General features: G+C 39.8%; 1 protein-coding gene across 3 annotated transcripts in view; it reads left to right on the forward strand.

Moving 5' to 3' along the window:
* The window catches only part of Negr1 (neuronal growth regulator 1), a 732,375-nt gene that overhangs the window by 286,927 nt on the left and 420,287 nt on the right, over window positions 1–25,161 (forward strand). For all 3 annotated transcript variants that reach the window (XM_063282428.1, XM_039103007.2, NM_021682.2), the window contains exon 2: window positions 11,642–11,874. In XM_063282428.1, the coding sequence (XP_063138498.1) occupies window positions 11,642–11,874 (233 nt within the window). The remainder of the gene's footprint in view (window positions 1–11,641; window positions 11,875–25,161) is intronic.

Raw genomic sequence — 25,161 nt, forward strand, 5'->3', positions numbered from 1 at the left:
CTGACCCATGAGGTGGGATGGCCGAAGGACAAAACAGTAAGAATATTCCACCAAGGTGCAGTTTCTTGAGGTTATGGGGAAAACAATAACGATATCACATTGTCTGAATCAAATATAGATCCGAGGAGCAGATGAGGTTTAAGCAGCTGAAACCCGGACAATTGGAACCAAGGCTGCACTGCCCTCGTTTGTTGGGTTTTAATTTTGAGAACTCCATCTTTGAACACAGGCTTTTCTCAGGATGGAGTGAATAGCAGCCCACAGTGTCTGTCATTCAGAGTGCCCTCGGGCGTGGCTTCGGTCTATAGGCAGACATGAGGCGCATTCCCAGACGTGGCTCGTTACCCACCCTAGTGGGCAGTTTCTAGTGTAGGCAGAAACTAAATCCTAAAAAAGAGAAAAAAAATCCAAAGGCAAATATGCAGACAGCAAAGAGGAAGAAAAAGAAACTACTGGGCACTGAACAGAGCGCTCTTAGATGTGCACAACCTCCAAAGGAGATTGGATCCTACACTGCGCAGCCCACCCAGAAGCCCACCTGTGGGGCGGCTCGTGCTCCCACGGGCTACTTTTCCGGCAGTTTTTCATGAAACCACTATAGCAGAAAGAGTTGAATCATAGACACTCGTGCCAGACAAATAGGTTGAAATACAGGAAAGAAAACTTAAGACACCGATGTTAAATACCGGAGGCTGTGGGACATTTTGTACTACAGATAATTTTAGCAAGAATCCCTTTACAGATTGAATGGAACCTTCAGTTGGAAGACCAGCGCCTGCGATACACGGACACCAACCACAGAACTGTTACCGCATCGCTTTTAGGAGGTAGAAGGCATGAGGAGCGTCATGACAGGTCCACCCCCTGCAGAGGTTTATTTACAAAAATCAGTTTTTCTTCCAGATTCCAGTCACAAACACAAAATCTAGGAAGATTTGATTCTGAGTCCTTTTTTGCATAAGCAAAATTCAGGGTTTTTTCTTTTCTTCCTCCGTGTATTCAGATAAATGCCCTCATTAACAGAAGCATTATTAACTTCTTAAAGTACAAATATATTTAATAAAAATTTACCATGATATATGTGCTTTAATCAGTTATTTACCGTTAATAATAAGACGTTTATTTTACTTGCTTATTGTCTTAGAATTTTTATGTTCGCAGAGTTATTTTCACATTGTGTTTAATTTTAGAGCCAAGAAGAGAGACATCAATAAAAGATGTTAAATATCAAAAAAATTAAATTAGGAGTAAATTATGTACTAAAAAGTGGAAGTCATTTCAGCTTGAGGCCAAAAATAAATAAATAAATAAACCATCTAATGCTTCCTTTGGAAGTAAGAATTATCTATATATTTTGTAAAATAAGCATTAAATAAACATCAAATCACTGTTATTCAGACTTCTTTGGATTCACTTAAAGTGAGAAAAAAATCTTAAATGGGTATGTTTATAGTCATATAAAGCTATAGGTTTGAAAAGATCGTCGTGCAGGGTAAACATTCCAGACATCAATTTCATGATGTACATAGTTGGCACACTAACATCTTACCACATTTTCTTAGAGGTTACAGAGTCATGGTTGCCTTGTTTTGAAACCTGATGTTTGATTGTAAGACAGTGTAGCCATAGTTACTTGTACTAATGCACACATATGGCTCAATCCTCATATAGTAGAGTGGCTAACTTAGTCCAAATGACAGCAGTCAGGTAGAGATGCTTTAACAACCCCATCGTCCAGATGAGAAGGCTGGGAAAAATAGCTTCTTCGTGACAGTTTGCCTTTGTCAAAAAATAACACCTAATAAAATTCAAATTAGAGATTGTATATAAAAATTAAACTTTACATTTTATTTTACTTTGAGAGGGGATAAATCAGTCTAAAATTATTGCCAGGAAGTCCATTGAGATAGTAAAAACACACGACCACTTTTCCCTCTGTGTGATACCCCCAGTCTATATTTTAAGACATAGCTCATATTGAGTTATGGCTTATTTAATTTTCTTTAGAGAACAGATAAATATGGATTAATGGCCTTTTAGTTAGCAGTTACAAGGCTACCTTTAATCATTCATGCTGTGAAGTCGTTCTTGTTTATAAAAATGAAATCTGTACTCAAAGGACATTTTACTTGAAAAATTGTAGGTGTGGAAAAAAGGAATTCATTTTGTTATTTCAACATCAGTATTCACAGATACTGAAAAGTAGTGTTTTCTTTGGGGCATGTAGAGTCTGACTGTACACGCACTGCAAACTGCTTGTCTTATTGGCATTGCATATACTCAATGGCCGCCCATCTAATGGTTTAAATGCAAAGGCAGCCGGTGGGAGTGAGAGAAGCTACTGTGTGTGTTCCTTCTGCTTTTGCTACTTGTACCGGAAGATCCACACAGAACGCAGAAACAGCAAGGCTTCCATGCAGCCCAGTACTGTAGCTCTGTTCTTTGGGTTTCCACCTTCACTGCTGGCCCGTGATAGGATAAACCCTCCTGCAGGCATCTGGATGTAGCATGCGTCCACGTTATAGCTCCTGAGGTGGAAGTCCAACTTCTTGCAGAAGCATCTGCCATGGTGACAGCAAAGCAGAGAGAAATCCCCACAGCGGTTTGGAGCACCTGCCAGTTAGCAAAAGACTTGACACTCTTCCAGATTTGAATATCTCACATTTGAGTCCATGTGGGGAGAAAGCAAGCTTGCTTCACTGAGCTCAGAATTTAAAGTGTGGAAATGACAGGAGTTTCTGACGTGAGACACGTTTAAAGCCATCGGAACAAGGAGCTTTGAGTGGGCTTCTCCAGCATGCAAGGCCTCCTCTTCTACAGAATTCCCTATGCCTGTGCACACGGACCTGAGAACTGTGGGGCCGATTTCCACTTCTCAGGGTGTTCCAAAGTGTCCAGAGAGATACTATGCAAGGTCTTTCCTATGTGTCTTTTCCCACAGTGGTCATCCACTTGAGGAGATACAGGCTCACTATCAGGACAAGATGCTTCCTTCCACAACAGGTGGAAATAAAAAAAAAAATGAATGCATTTGCTCGTTGAGAATTTCCTGGTTTCTTCATTCAAAGTATATAAGGTGTCTTTTACATCATTCTTGGTTGTTTTACTTAAGAGAAGTTAATGTTGTGTGAATAATTTGCAAATAATCCATAGCAACCCCTAAGTATATGGTAATATCTCTTATACAAATAAAAGCAAAACACATTAACATGTGTCATTGCATAGGCGTGTGGGATAATTCTAGATGAACATAGATAGAATATTTGGAAATGTGGTTTAATCCATAACAGAACTTCCTTCAGTGATCCCCCAAATAATGAAAATTATGAAATATTGTGACACAGTACTTTTCTACAAGATACCTCTGAGCAGACTCAAGAATTAAATTGCACACTTCTGTGGTACATAAGATTGCAGACCTGTTATCCTTCTTTTTTTTTTTAAAGTGACAGATATTTTATTTTACTGAATACTCTATTCCAGTAATTATAAATGTATAACTCTATAAATTGGACAGTTACAACCTATTTCTTTTCTTTCTTTTTTTAATAACTTGAGTATTTCTTATTTACATTTCGAGTGTTATTCCCTTTCCCAGTTTACGGGCCAACATCCCCCTAGCCCCTCCCCCTCCCCGTCTTTATGAATGTTCCCCTCCCCATCCTCCCCCATTGCCGCCCTCCCCCCAACAATCATGTTCATTGGGGGTTCAGTCTTAGCAGGACCCAGGGCTTCCCCTTACACTGGTGATCTTGCTAGGATATTCAATGCTACCTATGAGGTCAGAGTCCAGGGTCAGTCCATGTATAGTCTTTAGGTAGTGGCTTAGTCCCTGGAAGCTCTGGTTGCTTGACATTGTTGTTCATATGGGGTCTCGAGCCCCTTCAAGTTTTCCAGTTCTTTCTCTGATTCCTTCAACGGGGGTCCTGTTCTCAGTTCAGTGGTTTGCTGCTGGCATTTGCCTCTGTATTTGCTGTATTCTGGCTGTGTCTCTCAGGAGAGATCTACATCCGGCTCCTATCTGCCTGCACTTCTTTGCTTCATCCATCTTGTCTAATTGGGTGGCTGTATATGTATGGGCCACATGTGGGGCAGGCTCTGAATGGATGTTCCTTCTGTCTCTGTTTTTATCTTTGCCTCTCTATTCCCTGCCAAGGGTATTCTTGTTCCCCTTTTAAAGAAGGAGTGAAGCATTCACATTTTGATCATCCGTCTTGAGTTTCATGTGTTCTAGGCATCTAGAGTAATTCAAGCATTTGGGCTAATAGTCACTTATCAATGAGTGCACACCATGTGTGTTTTTCTGTGATTGGGTTACCTCACTCAGGATGATATTTTCCAGTTCCAACCATTTGCCTACAAATTTCATAAAGCCATTGTTTTTAATAGCTGAGTAATATTCCATTGTGTAGATATACCACATTTTCTGTATCCATTCCTCTGTTGAAGGGCATCTGGGTTCTTTCCAGCTTCTGGCTATTATAAATAAGGCTGCTATGAACATAGTGGAGCACGTGTCTTTTTTATATGTTGGGGCATCTTTTGGGTATATGCCCAAAAGAGGTATAGCTGGATCCTCAGGCAATTCAATGTCCAATTTTCTGAGGAACCTCCAGACTGATTTTCAGAATGGTTGTACCAGTCTGCAATCCCACCAACAATGGAGGAGTGTTCCTCTTTCTCCACATCCTCACCAGCATTTGCTGTCACCTGAGTTTTTGATCTTAGCCATTCTCACTGGTGTGAGGTGAAATCTCAGGGTTGTTTTGATTTGCATTTCCCTTATGACTAAAGATGTTGAACATTTCTTTAGGTGTTTCTCAGCCATTCGGCATTCCTCAGCTGTGAATTCTTTGTTTAGCTCTGAACCCCATTTTTAATAGGGTTATTTGTCTCCCTGCAGTCTATCTTCTTGAGTTCTTTGAATATTTTGGATATCAGGCCTCTATCTAACCCTGTTATCCTTCTTTAAAGTTAGTTTTTTGGAAAGATTGAGATACAGATTTCTAAATGAACCAGAATCTAGAAAAACTTGCAATGCCTTATTTTAGTCATGTTTATCCATAATGCACAATACAGGAAACACTTCAGATATTTAGAAATTTGCTCTTGCTTATAGATTATGGCTTTCTTTTTCTAAAATTATTTTATTTATTTACATTCTTGTCATTGCCCCAACTCCCAGTCCCCCCTCCCAAAGTCCCTTATCCTATTGCTCCTCCCTCTTGCTTCCAAGAGGGTGCTTTTCTTCCCCCACCAGGCCTCCTCCTTCCCTGGGGCCTCATGTTCCTTGAGGATTAAGCTCCTCTTCTCCCACTGAGGCCAGGCCAAGTAGTCTTCTTCTATATATGTGCCAGGGACCTCAGACTGGACTATGTATGTTCCTGGTTGGTGGCTCAGTCTCTGGGAGCTCCCTGGGGTCTGGGCTAGTTGAGACTTCTGGTCTTCCTATGGAGTTGTTCTCTTCTTCAGCTTCTTCAATCCTTCTCCTCATTCAACCATAGGGTTCCAGGACTTCAGTCCAATGGTTGGGTGTAAATATCTTTATCTGTCTCAGTCAGCTACTGATAGAGGCTCTCAGAGGACAGCCATGCCAGGCTTCCCTCTGTAAGCACACCATAGTATCAGTATAGTCTCAGGCCTTGGTGCTCCCGAAACCCAATGAGATTGATGAGATGGATCCCAAGTTGGACTGTCATTAGACTTCCTTTCCTTCAGTCTCTTCTCCATTTTTGTCCCTGCAGTTCTTTTAGACAGGAACAATTCTGGGTCAGAAATTTTTATTGTGGATTAGAAACCCAGTCCTTCCACTTGAGGCCCTGTCTATCTACTGGAGAGGGACATTTTAAGTTCCCTTTCCCCAATGTTGGACATTTTGGCTAAGGTCACTCCCATTGAGTCCTGAGAGTCTCTCACCTCCAAGGCTGATTATTTCCATTCATTCTTCTGGCACTCTGGGCTTCTCCCCTGCCCACTGCCCCATGGATAGGTAGTATCAACATAGTGAAAATGACCATCTTACCAAAGCAATCTACAGATTCAATTCAATCCCCATCAAAATTGCAAAACAATTCTTTACAGGCAAGGTAAAAGCAATTCTCAACTTCATGTGGAAAAACAAAAACCCCAGGAGAGCCAAAACAATTCTCAACAATAAAAGAACTTCTTGGGGAAATCCCCTTCCCTGACCTCAAACTGTACTACAAAGTACTAGTGATCAAAACCACATGCTATTGGTACAGAGACAGACAGGTCGATCAATGGAATGGAATCCAAGACCGAGAGGTAAATCCACATACCTATGGACACTTGATCTATGACAAAGAAGCCAAAAATCATACATACAGTGGAAAAAAACAAAAAAAATCTCCAATAACTGGTGTTGGTCTAAGGGTGGTCTGTATGTAGGAGAATGAAAATAGATCCATATTTACCACCTTACACAAAGTTCAAGTCCAAGTGGATCATGAACATCAATGTAAGACCAGAGACATTGAATCTAATAGAAGAGAAAGATTATGACTTTCAATTCTTTGCCAATTTATATTTAAAAGATTATCACAAAGAATAGCTTGAATAAAATATATACAATATAGATTTTCTTCTTTCACTAAACAAGAAATCAATGTTATTTGTGTTAGTAATTTTTCCTTATACAATAGGAAAAGCAAGTACATTAGTAATGTGGTATAAAACCCCTGAACAGTAAGTGTGCAAATCCTATCAATAATACCGAGTACAGGGTTGGAGGCTTAATATGCGTGTGGTGTGTTAATGACACTTTAATCTATCATAGATTTCAATATGCATGCCATCTAGAAGTTATTCCTTTGCTTTTTGAGTATTTTTTCCACATTGTGAATGGTCATAATGGTAATGTTTGAGCATACCTACATACCTCAAAGAGTGTCAGGTATGAATGAAAAAAATACTTAATATGCTCAGAAAATTATCTGTCATCTGATAATGCCTGAGAAAGTTAGCATAGGGATTGTATAGAGTTTTCTAAATTTTGACGTGTCTTTGGAAATTCTCTGGCACATTAAAACTTTGTGAGATGAGCACATGGAGATGTTTATGTGGCAGGCATTCTGTGATACAGTAAAGAGAGCAATGTGGCTAACTGGTATACCCTTTCGTGACACAGTCATTCTCAAGCAGCTTAGATTCGAAATGGGGGTATTATCCCTTCCTCCTTTCCTTCTGTTAATCAACACATTGTGAAGAAATTAACTGTCTTTAGAGAGATGATCAGCCTCCCTCCATGGTATCATATGATGTGAAAACCACAACATGAGGACGTTGTTCGTCGTAGCCATGGGGACTTTTTTCTTAGCAGAATTTTAGACAGTAATAGGAACATATTAAGCTAATTTTCACTGAGTTCCCGATTCCTACCTTCGGGATTTGATCCCCACAGGGACAATATTTTCAACAGAATCTGTTAGAATTGCTACACCAGTGGGAACAGATAGGACTTCATACCCAGCCAGCCCAGAACTTCCCATCTTAACATCAGCTTGAAGGAAACTTACTGAAAGAGTTCAGAGGAGCCAAGCATCCCTCAGCCTGGATTTGTAAGATTAACAGCTGAGGCAAAGTGGAATATGTCAAGCTCATGTTTTGTACATTTTCCAATATCCAGATGTTTGTCACCATGAATATGAAAAACACTGACTGAATGGTAATATAAGCCTCTGAGTGGTATTTGGTATGGCACTAACACAGCTTGTGCTGACAAGTGTATTGGGAGGGGGCTTCTTTCTTTATCTCTCAACAAAGCCAGTAGTCTAGCAGGTTTTCTTTTAAATAAAAAAGAAAACCTTTTTTCTAGAAAGAGATGCTATACTTCATAAAACATATGTTCAGTCTAGAATATTTTATTTGGATTATTTTCTATTCTTCAAAGGGATCCTGAGAGTATGATCCGGAGACATAAAACAATGAGGTTTTGGTTAGAATAGGTGTCACCTCCTCCAGTTACTGCCCTTAGCATTCACACTTGGTTAGAGAATAGCTATTACCTCACCCAGTTACTACCTCACATTAACAGTCCCTTCCTTTGCATGCATGTCCCTGCAGAATGAACCAGAACTGTCCACAATACCACAGGTTATGTCACTGTGGCTCATGGTTCATTTGCTCGGGTCACAAGCTGTCTTTCTCTTTCTCTCTGCATCTGTGAAGCAAAGTAGCACCTGACTCACCCATCTGATGATGTAAAGTGTCTGGAACATTCCACACAGCATCTCTTGGTTTGGAAAACTCCTCAAGTCAAACAGTACTCCTGTGACTTACTTCCGATCCTTCAGTGTGTGATCAGCTTAGACAAGCGGTTCTTGACCTATGGGTCATGACCCCCTTCTGGGGTTGCATATCAGATATTTATGTTATAGTTCATAACAGTAGCAAAACTACAGTTATGAAGTAGCAACGAAATAATTTTATGGTTGGGGGTTACCACAACATGAGGAACTATATTTAAGGGCCAAATCATTAGGAAGGTTGAGAAACAATGATTTAGACTTTCCCCCGTTGTCTCCCCTTGTCTATCACTTCACATCTCTCTCTATTCAGTCAAGTAAACCACATGTCCAGTGAGGATTCTGTCATAAGTGGTGGGTGATATAGTCAGTCTGTACCTTAAGCAATTTAGTGATAATAATATGGAAATATGGAACTAGTAACTGAGAATTCTAGGGGAAGAGATGTCCTGTGACATAAATAACTTTTGCCATCTCCCTGAGGCAGGTGCTCCTGGCTGGTTGAGAAAAGCCACAGAGGAACAATCAGCACAGCAGGCAAGGTTAGAATTACCTCAATACCCAGGATGAGTTAGAGACTACTGGGAATCATGGCTTTCTTTAGAGAAACTGGAGGTCTTGACTTGACCTGATTTAAGTGTTAGAGATTCTCCCTGTCTTGTAGGCAGAAGGAATCTGGCTGCAGGTGTCTTGGGCATGAACACACTTAGAATATTTCCTACTTCCTTTTCTGGACAACTGTGGATGTGCTATGTCATTTGCATTGTAAATCCTATAGAGACCAGGTTTTATGGAGATTTTTACTTGTAGACCCTAGGAGTCATAAAACAAAAGGTTTTTCTTACTAAAAGTCAGAAAAATAAGTGTGTATCATAGTCTCCCGTGTGGCTCTCACTCTTATCCCACCATACCTGTTCTGTTCCCACTCCTTAGTGAACTGCTAACACATTAGCTAACTCCATACCTTGTAAAGGAAAATGCTTTCATGGAGGACAACCCAGGGAAGAATGACCAGGAAAACCAGGAACTATCGTTATTCTCAAAGACTCTGTATACTAATGCTAAATAAAATGAAACACATACACAGGTGTGATTGTGCACTTGGCATATTTAACACATTTTGTGTAGTCATCACCTTAACTTTAAAGCTATATGCATTCATTGCCCACAACCTGTGACTTTAGAAACCCCCATGACATACCTAAGCATGACTATCAGTCCATGTGTAAAATTCCATGTAGAGTAGTTTTAGTTTCTGCAGTTCTGTTAGTTGTGAGGGAGAAGAAAGGTGTTGAAAAGCAAGGAACAGATCAAAGGTCACATTTTTGTCTGACTCACTTTCCTGAACATGTGTCCTGAAGGGTATTGGTTTGGAGACAGTGACGGCTGTGGACTAGTGTCCTCCCAGCCAAGGACACACAAGAGTATGGAGAATATGTCTCCGTTTTCCTTGTCAAAGGTCAGTCTGTTTCTCCATGGTGGCCTCTGCTTCACCAGAACAACAGATGAGGTTTAAGACTGGATGTGCCAACTACTCTGGGGAGTTCTCTTGACCTCAGAGGCAAGCAAAGCTTCATCAGTCTCTAGAGAAAGGGAGCTACCCAGCAGAGTTGCCAAATCAGACTTCCATGGCAAAATACCCATTCATAATTAATTTTCTGCTTCCTTTAGAATAAACAGGTTGAGCAATCGGTCACATTCCGTAAATAAGAAATTACTCGCGGTAACATCTGCAACATTTAATCATCTTTCCACTTCAGAAACCATCTTGAAAAGTCTTTGATCTACATCATGCCATCATATGTGGATTTAAAAAAAAAAAGCCCTGATTGCAAATGCAATCCTGTCACCCACCCACTACTGGAGGGTCCTGGGGAAGTCATTTAACCTACACTTCTTGATCTGTTTTCTAGGGATAAACGGTGTAGCAAATCTTAGCCTCTAGAGCTATGTTAACCACCCTAACAGGTAAATACCAGAAATGCAGAAGCCACACAAGGACCACTGATAGACCCACATACTAAATGTAGAGAGTTCAATATGAGATCAGCATGATATGATCTTGTTTGATGAGAAAACTGTCCCCTCTGGCTTCTTTCTGTATCTTATTAGGAACTGATAACAAACTGCAGTTGTTGAATTATAGCATTAAGGAGGTTTTATTTTCTCCATTGAATACATAAGGAAAAGCTTTTCAATTAAAAATGACCTTTACAACCCCTTCTGCTTTGGATTCTGCAGACGGGGAAGCTGACTGCACATTGGATTCTTCCAGAACTTTGTTTCTTGTCCACCCCCTGATTAGTTTCATAAACGTGGTAGTGGCTGCCAGTTGCCTTCATCTTGCAATTTTGTAGCAATCTCAGATTCCGTGTTCAATCCCCCAAGGCATTCTGTGGAAATGCTGTCAGACTGTTGAGATGTACGAGTTCTCCTTCTCTAGCCATGCGCTTTGTACTCATTTAAGAAAACTAGCCTTTAATTTGTAACAGAACTTTTTTTTTCAAAATGAAACGTCAAATTTCAGGCCTCAGCAAAAATCACCAGCTTGTAACCCAGGCCTTCTGCTTCTGTCTCATCCTGCTGCCTTCTATTGTGCATAGGACTGTGTTTCTGAATTTTGTTCTAGAATCCAACTTTGAATCTGGCTTCAGGTTTCACCTTATGATACCCTCAATACGCATTCCGGGCCCGAGAACCGTGGGTTTCTCATGCACCTGTGTCTGATTTCAGTGTTTCATTCTCTCCTCTGTATACTCCTTGTCACTAGACAGCAGCTTCTAGAGAGCAAGGATCATGCACTCCCCGAGCCGTAAACAGGGGCATGGTAGCAGTTTCTCAATAGATGAATGTCTCATAGAAAGAAATAAACCTAGTAGATACTTTATTGAAAAGACAACACAGCTTTGCCACTAAAGTTCTAATGCCAGCCTTACACCGATGACAGCAGTGTTTTGGTAAAAATAGCTTATATCTTGTAAATTGAAGGTCAATGTTCATTTTTACAAGCATGACACTTGCCAGGTTTTCTTAGAATTATTAGCTATGTGATGCTCTTTTGCTTGGTATAGCTGGTACATTTCATCCAGAGCTAGACCAGCTCAAAGATGACTCTCTCAGACCTCCTGTACTTCTTATAGTGTCAAAGAAACGTGATTTCATGTAGAAGAGTGTTGTGTGGCCTTTATTTATATTTAGTAATCATTATATAAACAGAGAAATATGAAGAGTGCTTGGTATACACATAGAACAAAGATACTGTTATTCCTTCTCATTTTGATTAACAGTCTTTCATTCTTCCTTCCCTCCCTCGTTCCCTCCGTCCCTTCTTCCCTCGTTCCCTCCGTCCCTCCCTCCATCCCTCCCTTGACGTCTAGGTGTTACTTGGAAGACGGAGCATCAAAGGGCGCCTGGCTCAACAGGTCAAGTATCATTTTTGCTGGAGGTGACAAGTGGTCAGTGGACCCTCGAGTTTCCATTTCCACATTGAATAAAAGGGACTACAGCCTCCAGATACAGAACGTTGATGTGACAGATGATGGCCCGTACACCTGTTCTGTGCAGACCCAACACACACCACGGACGATGCAGGTTCATCTCACTGTGCAAGGTGAGTAACTCTGCGGGACGGAGGAGCTTGAAATGAAATACTGAGATAGTAAAAGACCCCCGTTCCGGAAGGGCTACCTTGTGGAATTTCCGCGTGAAATATTTAACATTGGTATTGACTCAGAAGCAGCTACCAGTATTCAAGAATGTGTTGTCATTATCCTGTGAATTATCTTCTAGGTTCCATTAAAGGGTAATGACGATTTAAATCCAGGAATCCCCACTTACAAGAACAGGCAATGGCCATTAACACCACATTATGATTTTTGTATATGATATATTTCATATCTTCCCTTGAGTCATCTCTGAAATAAATCTTGGAGAATCCATAATTGATACATTAAAATAAGTACTTAAAAACCCAGAGCAGATACGTTGAAAAGTAAAAGGGTTGTGAATTGAATTGTGAGTGGTAACTCTAAAAGCCACCTCCCCAACCTTCCTGCACATTTTCTCTCCACTCGCATTTGAGCGAAAATGCAAGGCGTAACCTTCTAGAATAACTCAAGTTAAGTATAAATACAGAGTAATTGGAAAGCTCTTCACAGTGCTGCCTTGTGTCTGATTGAGCTTCAGGAGATAACCACGCTGGTCAACTAATAATCTGCAAAAACGTTGTGGTTTCACCCTCATACTTAGCAGTAAGAGCCTGGGTTTTGCCAGTGCAAGCACCCTTCAAGAAAACAGGACTTTAATCCGAGGAGGGTAAAAAATGCATAATTTGTACCTTACATGATGCACTTGTCCTATAAATTTATGTGTTATCTGCATGAAAATGTTTCACTCTCTGAATCTCAAAACAATGCTGTGGTAATCACTAGCAAAATTAGTAACAAAATGGATGATGGCATATCCCACCCTGGGACTTGGTACCTGGTAGAGCTAAATGGGACACTCGGTGTTGCTGTCTTCATGCTTCTCCCTCTGTAAGTCAAGGCTGGATCTGAATTCGGTTTATGGGCTAATGCCTCAGCACGGTGTCCGTCTGTAACCTTTGTAGATGACCTCTATTCCCTCATATACCATAAGAACCTAAATGCAAACAAAACTTAAATGGCTATTAAATATTTCAGACATGATGAGGTTAAAATTCTTAACTCTACAATTTGCTTTAAGGAGACAGTTTATAATGAAAACCAAATCGCTAGATTCTAGATTGTTGCCTTCTGCAGTGATGTGTGGTCTTCAAAGTCAGGTTTTCACAGGATTCCACCCGGTGTTGTGAGATGGATGCCTGAGGCAGGTGGTCATTGTTCTAGCAATTGCTTTACCACTGACCTACAGCTACAGCCCAGAGTCCATCTTTTCATGGAGATTATACAAGCAATCTAGAGGGTGGGGTTTGGTCGGCTTCAAAGTGGATACAAATTGGAAAGCATAGGCATATCTCATCTCTGGACTCTGTCTAATCTGTCCTCTTCGTTGCCTTTCTGTCAGAATCTCCAGGAAAGAAAAGCGTAGCAGGCTCTTTTGTATTCTGGGAGGAAATATTTGGATGACAATGTATGAATCAGTCATGAGGTGACATTGGCTTGTCCTTCCACCTGTAGGTTGCCATGCTATATTCTCAATACATCTCAGTGTGTCCCAAATTCATCCTCTCTCCCCTGTGTCACACCCATGTGTGTAAACTGGACAGAGGGATACATGTCCTTTCTTAGCACCTACTTATATCCACTGGTGTTTATTTTCCACTTTTTAACTGCGGAGGCTGTGTTACACCGTTAAGCACTTTTAAAGAGATTGCATGATTTCTCAGACAGTGCTAGCTTCTGAAGGTCATTTGATGTTCATGAACCCTCTGAGCAGTGAAGAACGTGCTTGCCGAATGCTTGATGGTATGTTTTGTTCCTTTAGAAATAGAAAACTCCATGAAACTGTTTTGAAGGTATGTCATGAGATCAAATTAAAAGCTAATAATTTTACAGTATTTATGAACATAATTACTTATTATAAGCTGATTGGCATGTGGGACATTTTCCAATTACATTAATAAAGCTCATGGAATACATTAATAGGCTTGTCAGTCAACTCAAGAACTAAATAAATGCCATAAAATATTAATCCTACTTTAGTTACATTTCTTCTTAATGAGCAAAAATAAGTGTCTGAACATAGATACTCGGGCTTATCTGGGTAATTTAGAAGAATGTGCTCTTTGCCAAGTGACTTGCCAATCCTTCACTCACAGAGAAAACTGAGCAACTGCTGCAAGAATTGCATGTATTCTGTGTGTCATACATCATCCACACACCTGTCAACAAGGCTTGTTCTCAGTGGGTAATCCTGTGGTTAGGGGACTTGGATTTTTAAAACCTCATTTTTGAAAGTAGGTTGACAAAGGGGGGCTCTTTTTTTTGGTTCTTTTTTTCAGAGCTGGGGACCGAACCCAGGGCCTTGAGCTTCCTAGGCAAGCACTCTACCACTGAGCTAAATCCCCAACCCCAGGGGGGCTCTTTTATACCAGGCACCACATAGGGGAGTTTGTTGGTGCAATTTATTGGTGCTGTTGATGCCTTTTAAATTCTTTATTTAAACGATTGAACAATAGAGAAGAATGACAAACCAGGATATCTATATTCTAATTCGGAATTTGTCCCAGCAAAGTGGATAATTGTCTTACGACTAATTTCTAACTTGAAAAAACTACTCAAGCCCTTGAGTTAAACTCAGAAAATTAAAAGTGTACTATGTATAGTTGATATTAATGTAGAAAAATCAGCAAATGTGTTCAATAAAGAATTAATATTTTATGTTTATCTGCAATATAATGATAATAAATTGAAACCTCTAATCATGTGGAGTTTCTAACTATGTGGAGCAATATTGAATTGCTTATAAGCAATGATGAATTATGATGTGGAACTATAAGCAAAATAACCCCTCTTCTCCCCATCTGGCTTTGGTCATGGTGTCTCAACATAGCAATAGTAACCCTTACTAAGACAGAATCCAAAGTCTTCTATGATACTTAAGGAAAATTCTTAGGTGAGAATCCCTATAAAGTACAATACAATTATATGCTTGTCAGAGAGGGTATTTCCATTTCAAATGGGATAGGCAGGAAAACAACAAAAAAAGGATTAGTTCAAAGTTAGATTTGAACACCACAGAGAAACACTATGCCTTTTAGTTTTGTGTCTGATGTACATATGGCGCCATAGCCTAAACCCCAGTGGCCACAGACAGCTCTTGCTCATAGTCATTGAATTGGAGAATATGTGGCTTCTCTTGTAACTATGCACTGTGTCCTGTGGTCATTTTTGGAAGGCATTGAATTTCTGAAGTCACCATATCCATTTATGATTCATCTTGATTTTATTTGCATATCCATATTAAAAGCCATCTAAATGGGCACAAGTCCTGTCATACATAGATTAGGTTCCCAGGTCTTGCTTTGAAATCTGTGTGAAAGCCTCCATGACCCCTACAGCTCTGGCATGTTTCACATCTGCAACGCCAATGTCATGGAGTCAATGTCAAAACAATTGTAAATGTGAACATCACCCTAGTCCCAATTGTTTTAAAGCCACATAAGTTTCTGAATAACTGAGTGTTGAACCTAGAACATTCATTGAAAAGCAGCCTCTTGTCAGGAAGGCATTCAAGACAAACTGTGTACTCAAGGGAAAGACTATTGGGTGAAGTGACAACTTTGTACCCTGTAAAAAAGATGGGGTCTGGCCAGGTCTTGAGTCATCTTTTTTGTCCTCCCAAGAAAAGGACAGAGGTTCTTCCTGGTGTAACTAATCTCTTTGTCAGGCATTTATCCTTTGTCCAAAGATTCCAACCACCCATTTTCTGAGCACAATGCTTGTCATTCACTTTGTGTCTGCTTTTTGAACCCAATTGTCAACATGGCTAAAAGAAGAGAGCAGTAACTATACCAAATCCTAAATTATATTCAAATTTATATTTTCTGGAGTTCTATATTTAAATTCAATCTCATTTAAAAACCTTAGGACATGGAAAAATGAGACAATTTCTGTTCCTTGTTGTAATATGGATTTTTGTCTATTTCTTAAAGTTTTCACTACTATGCAGAGCCCTATCTGAATAAACTTACTTTCCAAAGTCTTTAAACTGTGAGTGAGAGTGTCCACAGAGGTCAGAGCATTAGATTTATTAAACTGGAGTTATAGGGGGTTGTGAGATGGCCCATGTGTGCTGGAAACCATACTCAGGTTTGAGTTGCAGGGAATCTTCTAGCCACTGGGCTAGCTCTCTATCCCCATCCGCACAAATCTTCACTGACCACAGTACTACCAACAATTTGAGTCCTCAGTCTCCCAGAATCCAGGATTTATTTAGTCTATTTCTCCAAACTCTTCTAAATCTCTCTTATAAAGCAGTTTATACAGCTTTTGAAACACGGTGATGATCCAACTATTGGAACCAATTTTCTATATTACTCATCTCTGTGACAAATAAAAGCAAAAACAAAAACACAAAAACAGTGTTTGGAGGGATTACCTGAGTTTTTAGTTTCAGAGGTTGATTAGTCTGTCACTGTAGGGGTGTCTGGATAGAGCAAAGCATTTCCCATTGTGGAATTCAAGAAAGAGAGGAAATGAGTCAAAATGGGATCCATGTATGATGTATCCTACCAGGACACACCCAGGGACTCATATTCATCAAGTAGGCCCACTTCCTAAATCTCACCATCTCTTCAGAATGGCATAATGGTATAAATCGTCAATGAATTGAATCACTGATTATATCAGAGCCCTCATGATCTAATCATCTCTAAAAATGTCCTCACAATTACACCCAGATATGTGCTCCACTAGCCATGTAGGTGTTTGTTGATCCAACCAAACTGCCCTATAAGATTAACAACCACTTTTTTTCATAGAGATTTGCTCTAGGTGTCTTCTTAGAAGTGCATAACTCTATGACATGATGGCATAACGCATTTGTAATGGCTTCTCTTGCTTCTTGGAATGTAGTTGGCAGACAGCACTCAGGAGTGAGCACTTTTGAAGACAGCTTCCAATTCAGTGTCATCTGGGACTGCTTAGAAAGCCCGGGAGTCAATGCCTGGTTTAAGGCAGTGGGTACAATACATTTTGCTTGCAGCACACTATGAGATAAGTATCCTGGCAATATCAGCTCAGAGTTCCTTCTGAAGTAGCTGGCTGCTGTCCAGTGCACACAGCAGCTACATTTCCTTCTCTGCAGTTCAATCTGTGTCCTCCATTTTGTTCCAAGTATCAGATGCAATGATCTCCACTATTAGATCCACTGGACTCTGTCACCTTTCAGAGATTTCTATGCAGGGTTCTAAAAACTACAGCAATGGTGAGCCCTTCGCTTGGCGGAGACAATGTTTTGAAAATGCCTTTGTAAAGTGGAAAGGCAGAAAACTCAAACACCATGTATTATTAACACTTTTATTATGGAAGGGATTTTAAGTGGCTTAGAAAGTAGTATTCATTCTTCTAAAACAAACAGAAGCAATAGGAGCCAAGATAAAGAAAGTGAGAGTGAGGTGTAGTCAGAGGTGAACCTACATTGTAAAACGCCTCTGTGATTTATATTTTTTTTCAGAGCTTCGTAAAATATTCACCCCTGAGATTTTTAGCAGCCAATACAGGGAGGAAAACAAGATCAGTTGTTCATTTCACAGACCATAAGGTTAAACACCTTCTTGGTGCCCTGATCCTATTACTCAGAGAGAGAGAAGCATCTCAGACACTCTTCTAGAACCATCGGTGAAGTAAGGACAATCTAAGCATTAAGTGATACAGGAAGTACAGCTCTATAGGGCTGTTCACTGCTGGAAAGTATAAATTTAAAAATAAATATATTCAATAAGATGTTATTTTGCTAACACATGCATATCACTTGCTTCTTGTCTTAATGTAGGAATAAACCATAGAACCTAATGTTCCCTGGGTGATTTCTGCCTGCTCATTTTTCTCAGTGATCCGTTCATTTTTGTAAATATTGAAAGTGCATACAAAAGTGACAGCACAGTTGGGTTCTAAGCTGCGTAGGAAAATAAAGAGTGATGCAGTTTTTAAAAGTCAATTATTTCATAATTTTGTGGAAAGATATTTTCTTACTCACAAATTATTTACCTTTAAGCTATGTAACTTCATGGCATACCAGAAAGATCAAGTAGTTCTATAATGACTTTTAGATTGATAACAAAGGTGACTTGATGGATTAGCTATGACTGAACACTGGGACAGGTCTGCCATGTGCCTTGGTATTTGTACATAATTTTCTCTGGGTCAGTGACTGGGTGGACGTCCATGCTTGCTTACGCCCTCTGCCTGTACAGTGCTTACTGCATCATCTTTACGGTTTAGTTAAATGATAAAATAACGGAGTTTAGTATGGCTACTCCGCTCCCCAGGTACTTTGACTCCTATAACATATCTAATACCTTGAATACTTGGGTTGTATCATTGCAGTTGTGACTGATAACAAAAACGTTCAGGACAATAATCCCTAATTTGTAAATTTTAGGGCAAAAAATGCCCTCTAAGAACATTTGTGAACTCAGCAGAGGCATCTCCTCAACGCCCTCACATTTCAGCGTAGGTCCATAGTCCGTCTGCAGTTATGAAGAGCAATTAATTTTAGGCAATGACATGTAGGGTAACTACTAAAATCTAAAACATTTTGGTTGGCATTTATGGCTTTCCCTTTACACAACCCACCCTGTGAGAATAGCTGAGCTGTTTAAGGTAGGATGCCCATACCAGCTTTTAAGAAACTTTCTCCTCCATTTAAATGCAACTACCATAGGTTGTTGGTTCAATAAGAACAATCCACAAAAAAAGTCAATGAAATCAATTTTAGTAAAATCACAATTTAAACATTGGTGTCATCCACAAAATAATTTTTTCTTTTCTTCTAACTATTGTTTCTTTTATGTTTTTGAAAGTAGGATTATATTAGGCATTAGTTTCTATAAATGGGACTAAAAACAAAATTGAACGAGAGGATTTACATCAATTGCTGAAATCTTTTTTATAAAAATTTTTCCCTCTGTAAATGCGGTGATCATATATTCCCCTTCAAAAATTAGTTTCTGAAAATTTAAATACTAACAAGAGGTCTGACATTACAAAAGCTTTGTTAAAAGTCGATGATCTACTGATCACTATACACAAAGGGAACACATATATTGGTGTTAGTTCTTGTAAACCTAGCTACCTGAGCAGAGGACCACTTCCTGTCTGGAGTCTGGTAAATGAATGTGGGTGTTGGAGAAACTTTGCAAAAATATTTCTGAATGTGCAGTGACAAAAATTAGTTCTAGAATAAATGACCTGATGAATCCAAGGTACTTGACAGTGCGTAGCTGTGCTGTATCATGTGGCTTTCCTTCCAGCCTCTGTTATGAACACTGTGTACCCCTGAGCTGTCCACATGCTGCTTAGACCAGTAATACTGAGTGTGAGGTTTCCCATTCTTGTCCTCCAGAATATAAGTGTTAAATTAGTGTATCTTTGGACAGAACTGTGTTCGAATATTTTATTTTAAAAGTGCTGTTGGTGTTGCCCACTTAGGCTTTGTAAACAGTCATTTACTAGATGAATAATATCTTGCAATTTGGAGGGAATCTTCAGAAACTTCAGAAATGCTACAAATATCTGTTTTCATTTTATACTATGTATTTATGTGAGGAGGACAATATAACCAGAATCCAATTTCAGCCAACTCTGACAAAAGTTGAAGACACTATATATAGAAAATATTCAGTAGAAATTTAAATGTTAAAACTAATTTTATATCACTAGTATTTAATATATTATTATTAACTTTGAGTTAATACTAATGACTATATAATTTTCTAGTCTTTGAAACTGATGAAATTATAGTCATACCAATAATTCTTTTGAAACAAGTTTCTCTGCAATTTATTGCCAGTAACATTTGATTACATACCTGCTTTGTATCCCTCTCTTCACAGAGCTGTCTAAAAGTAGAAAACTGTTTCTGGAAACAGTGAGGAAACTGTTACAAATGCCCATGGTCATTTGACAAGAGATGTTGGAATGGAGCAATCAAACTTGTGTAGATAGACAACATACGGTGTAGCTCCCATCCGAGGTGTGCTTTATAGAAAGGAGAGGAGAGAATGCAAAACATCTGAAAAGAATTCATTGCTAATAGGAATCACCCTTGCAAGGATGGTCACACTTCAGGGTCTTGGTACCCTTGTGAGCTGGATGAAAGATGGTGAAGAAACAGAGGCAGACCCAGTGGGCTGTCTAACTTATGCTAGGACTGACCAGAAGTTCTCCCAGCGTCGGTCGACTTCTCCTTAAGTTTTCAGTTAGACAGCTAGAATGAATTGATGGTGTCTGGGAGCAGATACACGGAGGAGGATCATTAAGAAACCTTTGTTTAAGATCAAGGAAAGCAGCATGGTTGTTTCTGATAACACACTTCAGAATAAAGTCTGAACATATTTTTAAACAATTAACTAGGCTTGAGAGGTGACTCAGGAGTTCAGGGCACTTGTTGCTCTTACAATGGATGCCAAGTTCAGTTCCCAGCACCTACATGGTGGCTCACAACTATCTTTAACTCAAATACCAGGGGCTTCCTAGCTTCTGTTCTCCCTGGGCCAGTGTATGAACAGGGTGGACAGACATACATGCAGGGAAACACTAATAGGCATGAAAGAAGTTTCAAATGAAATTTTCAATATGTTTTAAAGTAATCAAACATTTAAGAAAGCTTTTCTGACATTAAAAGCCCTTTAATTTCAGATGGATACTTATTACAATTCCTGAGACTCCTGATTTGGAAAGCATCTAAAATTTAGATCATGGCTTCTCCTGTGTGTGTGTGTGTGTGTGTGTGTGTGTGTGTGTGTGTGTGTGTGTGTGTTTATGTGTGTATGTGTGTATGTGTGTGTACATGTGAGTATGTGTATGTGTGTATATGTGTGTGTGTGTACATGAGCGTGTGTGTATATGTGTGTATGTGTGTGTATACATGCGAGTATGTGTATGTGTGTATACATGTGTGTGTGTACATAAGCTTGTATGTATATGTGTGTACGTGTGGGGGGTGTGTATCTGCATCTGTTTGACTGTATAAGTGTAGGTGTCTGTCTGTCTGGTTGTATTTTGTGTGTCTATTTTTACAATAGTCATTTTTGTCACTCATCTTAAAATATCTTAATTTTTTCCTAAAAAAGGAAAAATAACCATGTTATACTTGTCAAATCCCAATGCAAAGTGCACTGCTGCTATGAACATGTCTGCATAAATAAAACATTACCAAACTTTACCTGCTCTTATTCCAAGAAACTCTGCAAATAAAACCAAAGTCAGTGGAATAAATTACCTTCTCCTAGGATCCATTGTAATGTGATTTCACCCCTGAAATATTATTTTTCTTTCTTTCTCAAGTCATGTGTATAATTAAGTTATTACTGGAGGCAATTAGAATCTTGCTATTTTCTTTAGCTAAATCTTAAACAACAGACCTTGTATGACCTCTATTTGTGGGCCAAGAGAAAATATATGAGAGGAGAAAAATTCAGTCTGCCAATTATATCATATCAATTATGTGATTTGCGAAGAATAAGGATTCATCATGTGCAGTTTAAAAGAAAGATGTGTACGAATCTCATCTGGCCGAGTTTCTTTATAGAGTCAGGGTCTCAGGGTCTGTCAGCCCCAATCACTTCCCCCTCTTAGCCCATCAGTGTCTTCTGATTAGTCATGTGAATGGAGCAGTGGGAAGACTCGGGGAAGCTAGAATCAGGCTGCTGGCTCTCCCACCCACTGTGTCCAAGATACTCTATGGTCAGGAAAAGTTCAAGACCTGTGGTTCCTGTGTCTGTGTTGTAAGCATTTCAGACTTTGTATCAGCACACAGCTCAAGAATGCTGTACTTTATCCTTTGAACTGTTGGGTGAGAACTAGGGTGCTGAGCCTTTTAAACTAACAAACATGACCTGGGAACACTAAGATTCAGCCCCGTTTGTTAGTTGGGTAGAGGTACTTATTATTTTTTCTCCATGACTGGCATTATGCCAGCCCATTGCTTAAACTAACTTAATGTGGTGATTCTATCTTTAAGGCATTAGTACCAGGAATGCTGACATAACAAGAAAAATTTAAATTCAGGGGATTAGCCTTGCATTTCTGACTTGGCTTGCCTATTTTCACTCAGGGTCCTGCATCCTTATCCCCTGCTAATCCTAGGCTATTCACAAAATACAGGCTGGTGATTGCACGTTGAAGTAAAAAAATAATAAGTGAGATACCAGCATTTGGCAAAATGTCCTAGCAATGCTGTTTACAGGAGAGAAAAAAATCCTTTGCATGAAAGAGAGTTAGTTTTGAAAAGGTCACAGCCAAGGGCCCTAGAACCAAACACAAGAAGAGATTTACGTTGGAAAGGAGCCAAGGACGACAATTAGGATTTCTCCCAGTTCTGCTCATTATTGTAGGTTTCCTTAGAGCGAATGGAATGCAAAAAAAAAAAAAAAAAAAACCAGGGATGGGATGTCAAAGACAAAGGACAGAATTCTGAACCACTTGTCACAAGTGTACAGCTGTCACTGTTTCCTCTGCCTAGGGTCTTCCACATGACCGTAGCCCTGCTTTGGTTTAAACCCGAATATCATTGCCTCGGCCCCAAGCTGCTAGTGCTGCTGGAGAAAGACATAGAATGTCAGGACCAGGAGCCTCACTAGAAGAAGCCTTACAGCATCCAGGGACTAAACCACTACCCAAAGACTATACATGGACTGACTCTGGGCTCCAACTGCATATGTAGCAGTGAATAGCCTTGTTGGGGCACCAGTGGAAAGGGAAGCTCTTGGTCCTGCCAAGGTTGGACCCCCAGTGTAAGGGATTGTTGGGGGTGGATAATGGGGGTGGAAGGGGAGGGTAATATCTATATAGAAGGGGAGGGGGAGGGCTTAGGGGGCTGATAGACAGGAAACCTGGAAAGGGAATAACATTTGAAATGTAAATAAGAAATACCCAACTTATTGCAAATGGGAAAAAAGAAGAAGAATGCTTCTTATTACCAGATCACTTGTTATCTTATCACGAGGTCCCATTTCCATTTTATTATATGATTGTTCTCTTCCCTGCTCATGCCAAGAAGTTTCCCCAGCACCAAATCTGTCCCACTCTGATCCCAGTAGAACTGTAAGCCACTGAGGCACTTGCAGGACACTTTTCACCACAGAAATAACTAAGACACTCTCTTTCGCGAGTACCCAGGATGCTTTTAATTTATTAATCACCCATGCTATACCTCTATATTTGAATGCCTGGAAAATAGCATAACTTTTCAGGGAAACATGCACACATCCCTCCTCTCTGTAAGCACCTGTCTCTGTGAGGTGGAAAACTGAATGCCAGTGCTCAGATTTACTGTGGAAATGCCAGGAACATTAAGACATTTCTAGCAGCCTCCCCATTCACAGAGTACATACAGAGAATGCTATGAGCTTCTTTTCTCCAAAGAACAAGCCTCTACAGGCAAGTCCTTTCCTCTTTCTCTGAGAATTAGATATTGTCCTCATTGACTTAGGGATTTCCATTTATGAGCGTAGACAATAAAGTTAAACTAAAATATTAGTAAAATTAATTACTCTCTCTTCTCCTGGGGAAATTCTATGTGGAAAAGGATGTAATAAATTTATACTACTGTTAAGGTTTTGAGCTAGAGTAATTGGAAATAATTCCAGAGTTTTGAACTCAAATTACTGTTCTAAAATTAAAGAAAAGCTATTGTGCACCGACCTTCTCAGACCCACTTGATGCTCTTCTCTTGCTCTGCTGTGTCTCTCCCGATAGTAGACACTTGGGTACAATATTTTCTGGTTTGGGCGAGTTTCACACACATCAGGAGACACTGTCAAAAATGGACAGGCAGGAGGCAGTGAGTTCTGGTGCCTGTGCTTACCTCTTTGCCTTAGGTAGAGCTTTCTGCACAGCTGTCCTGAGCCTGGGCTTCAGTTCTAACTGGATAGTCCATCCTGCCTTGGGCACAGCTTATGCTGGATCTAAGGATGGGCCACCGGGCACATCTGGCCTTGGGCTCCGGGAAGGTTGCCTACTTGCAGGAGTGTCAGCTCTGTCTGCCAACAAGGCTTAGCCGCCCTTCCCTCCCACACTGTCTTTGTGGGTTTACTTCACTTGAGAAAGAGCCATCTTTTGATTAATACTTGGCTTGTTTCTATTTGGTTGAATCACTCCTGGTTGGTGATGATCATTTAGTTGCCTCCTTCCTGTCACCCTGTTCAAAGTCATGTGACTAAATCCTCTACGTAGGCATGTGTTCCATGTAATTATAACTGCTTATTCACGTTTATAAGATGTATATATTGATTCTAAATCTAATAGGCAAACCAAAAAAAAAAAAAAACCAACCCAAATCTTAAAATTAAATACACTTAGGTTGAAAATTCAGATTTACTAAACTAATTATCAGAAATTAAGATAAATGTAGGGGGGAAGCTAAAAGTATGCATAATTATTAAACATTGGCATTTATGTGAGCCTTGGGCTTCTCTTTATTACCTTTCTGGGTGTAATTATCATTAGCATTTCAGTTGCATCTTTAATGAATGTTTGAGCTACAAATACAACATGATATGAATAGAAAAAGAAATCCTCCAGTATTTACCCTGACTGCAACTTTAAGAGGAAAAAAAAATCCCCCATAAGGCCACACAGTATGATTGTGAGTCTTTGCCCTGGGAACTAGGAGCTGACCAGCAATATCCTGGCCCATGATTTTTACAACTGCACCTGTGCCTTGTGGGAAAAGTAGTGAAGAGCAGTTGGGGACTTCTCTCTGGCAAAGAAACTAACTGAATCTGGGCATGAGCTCTCTGTCACTAAAGCACATTTTCTGGACACATTCCTGAGCAGAGCATTATCATAGGTGTTTAAAAACAACATAAAAATAAATATTTCTTTTTAAGGAGCTTAAAGTCAGGCATGACTCTTAGAGTGGGAGACAAAGGAGTGAATGACCCTGCAATGGAACCAAGTCATGGGACTTCAGGATGGGAACAAACAGCAGACTTTTTTGCTAACGGGTCTTTGTGATGGTTAGTTTTTCAATTTTCACAGCCAAGGACTGTCTGGAAGAGAGTCTCAGAGAAGCATGATCTGAGTCATGTTAACAGGCCTATGGACCTGCTTCTGGGTATTGTCCTTTGCTTGTGTAAGAAGACTCAGACTGAAGGTAGGCAGGAGCAGCACACCCTGCACTCTATAAGAATAGACACCATCTTGAAGAGTGCAGGGTAGCAGCATATCCCACACTCTATAAGAGTAGA

The sequence above is a fragment of the Rattus norvegicus genome, chromosome 2, assembly GCF_036323735.1.
Source record: "Rattus norvegicus strain BN/NHsdMcwi chromosome 2, GRCr8, whole genome shotgun sequence".
Classification (NCBI taxonomy): domain Eukaryota; kingdom Metazoa; phylum Chordata; class Mammalia; order Rodentia; family Muridae; genus Rattus; species Rattus norvegicus.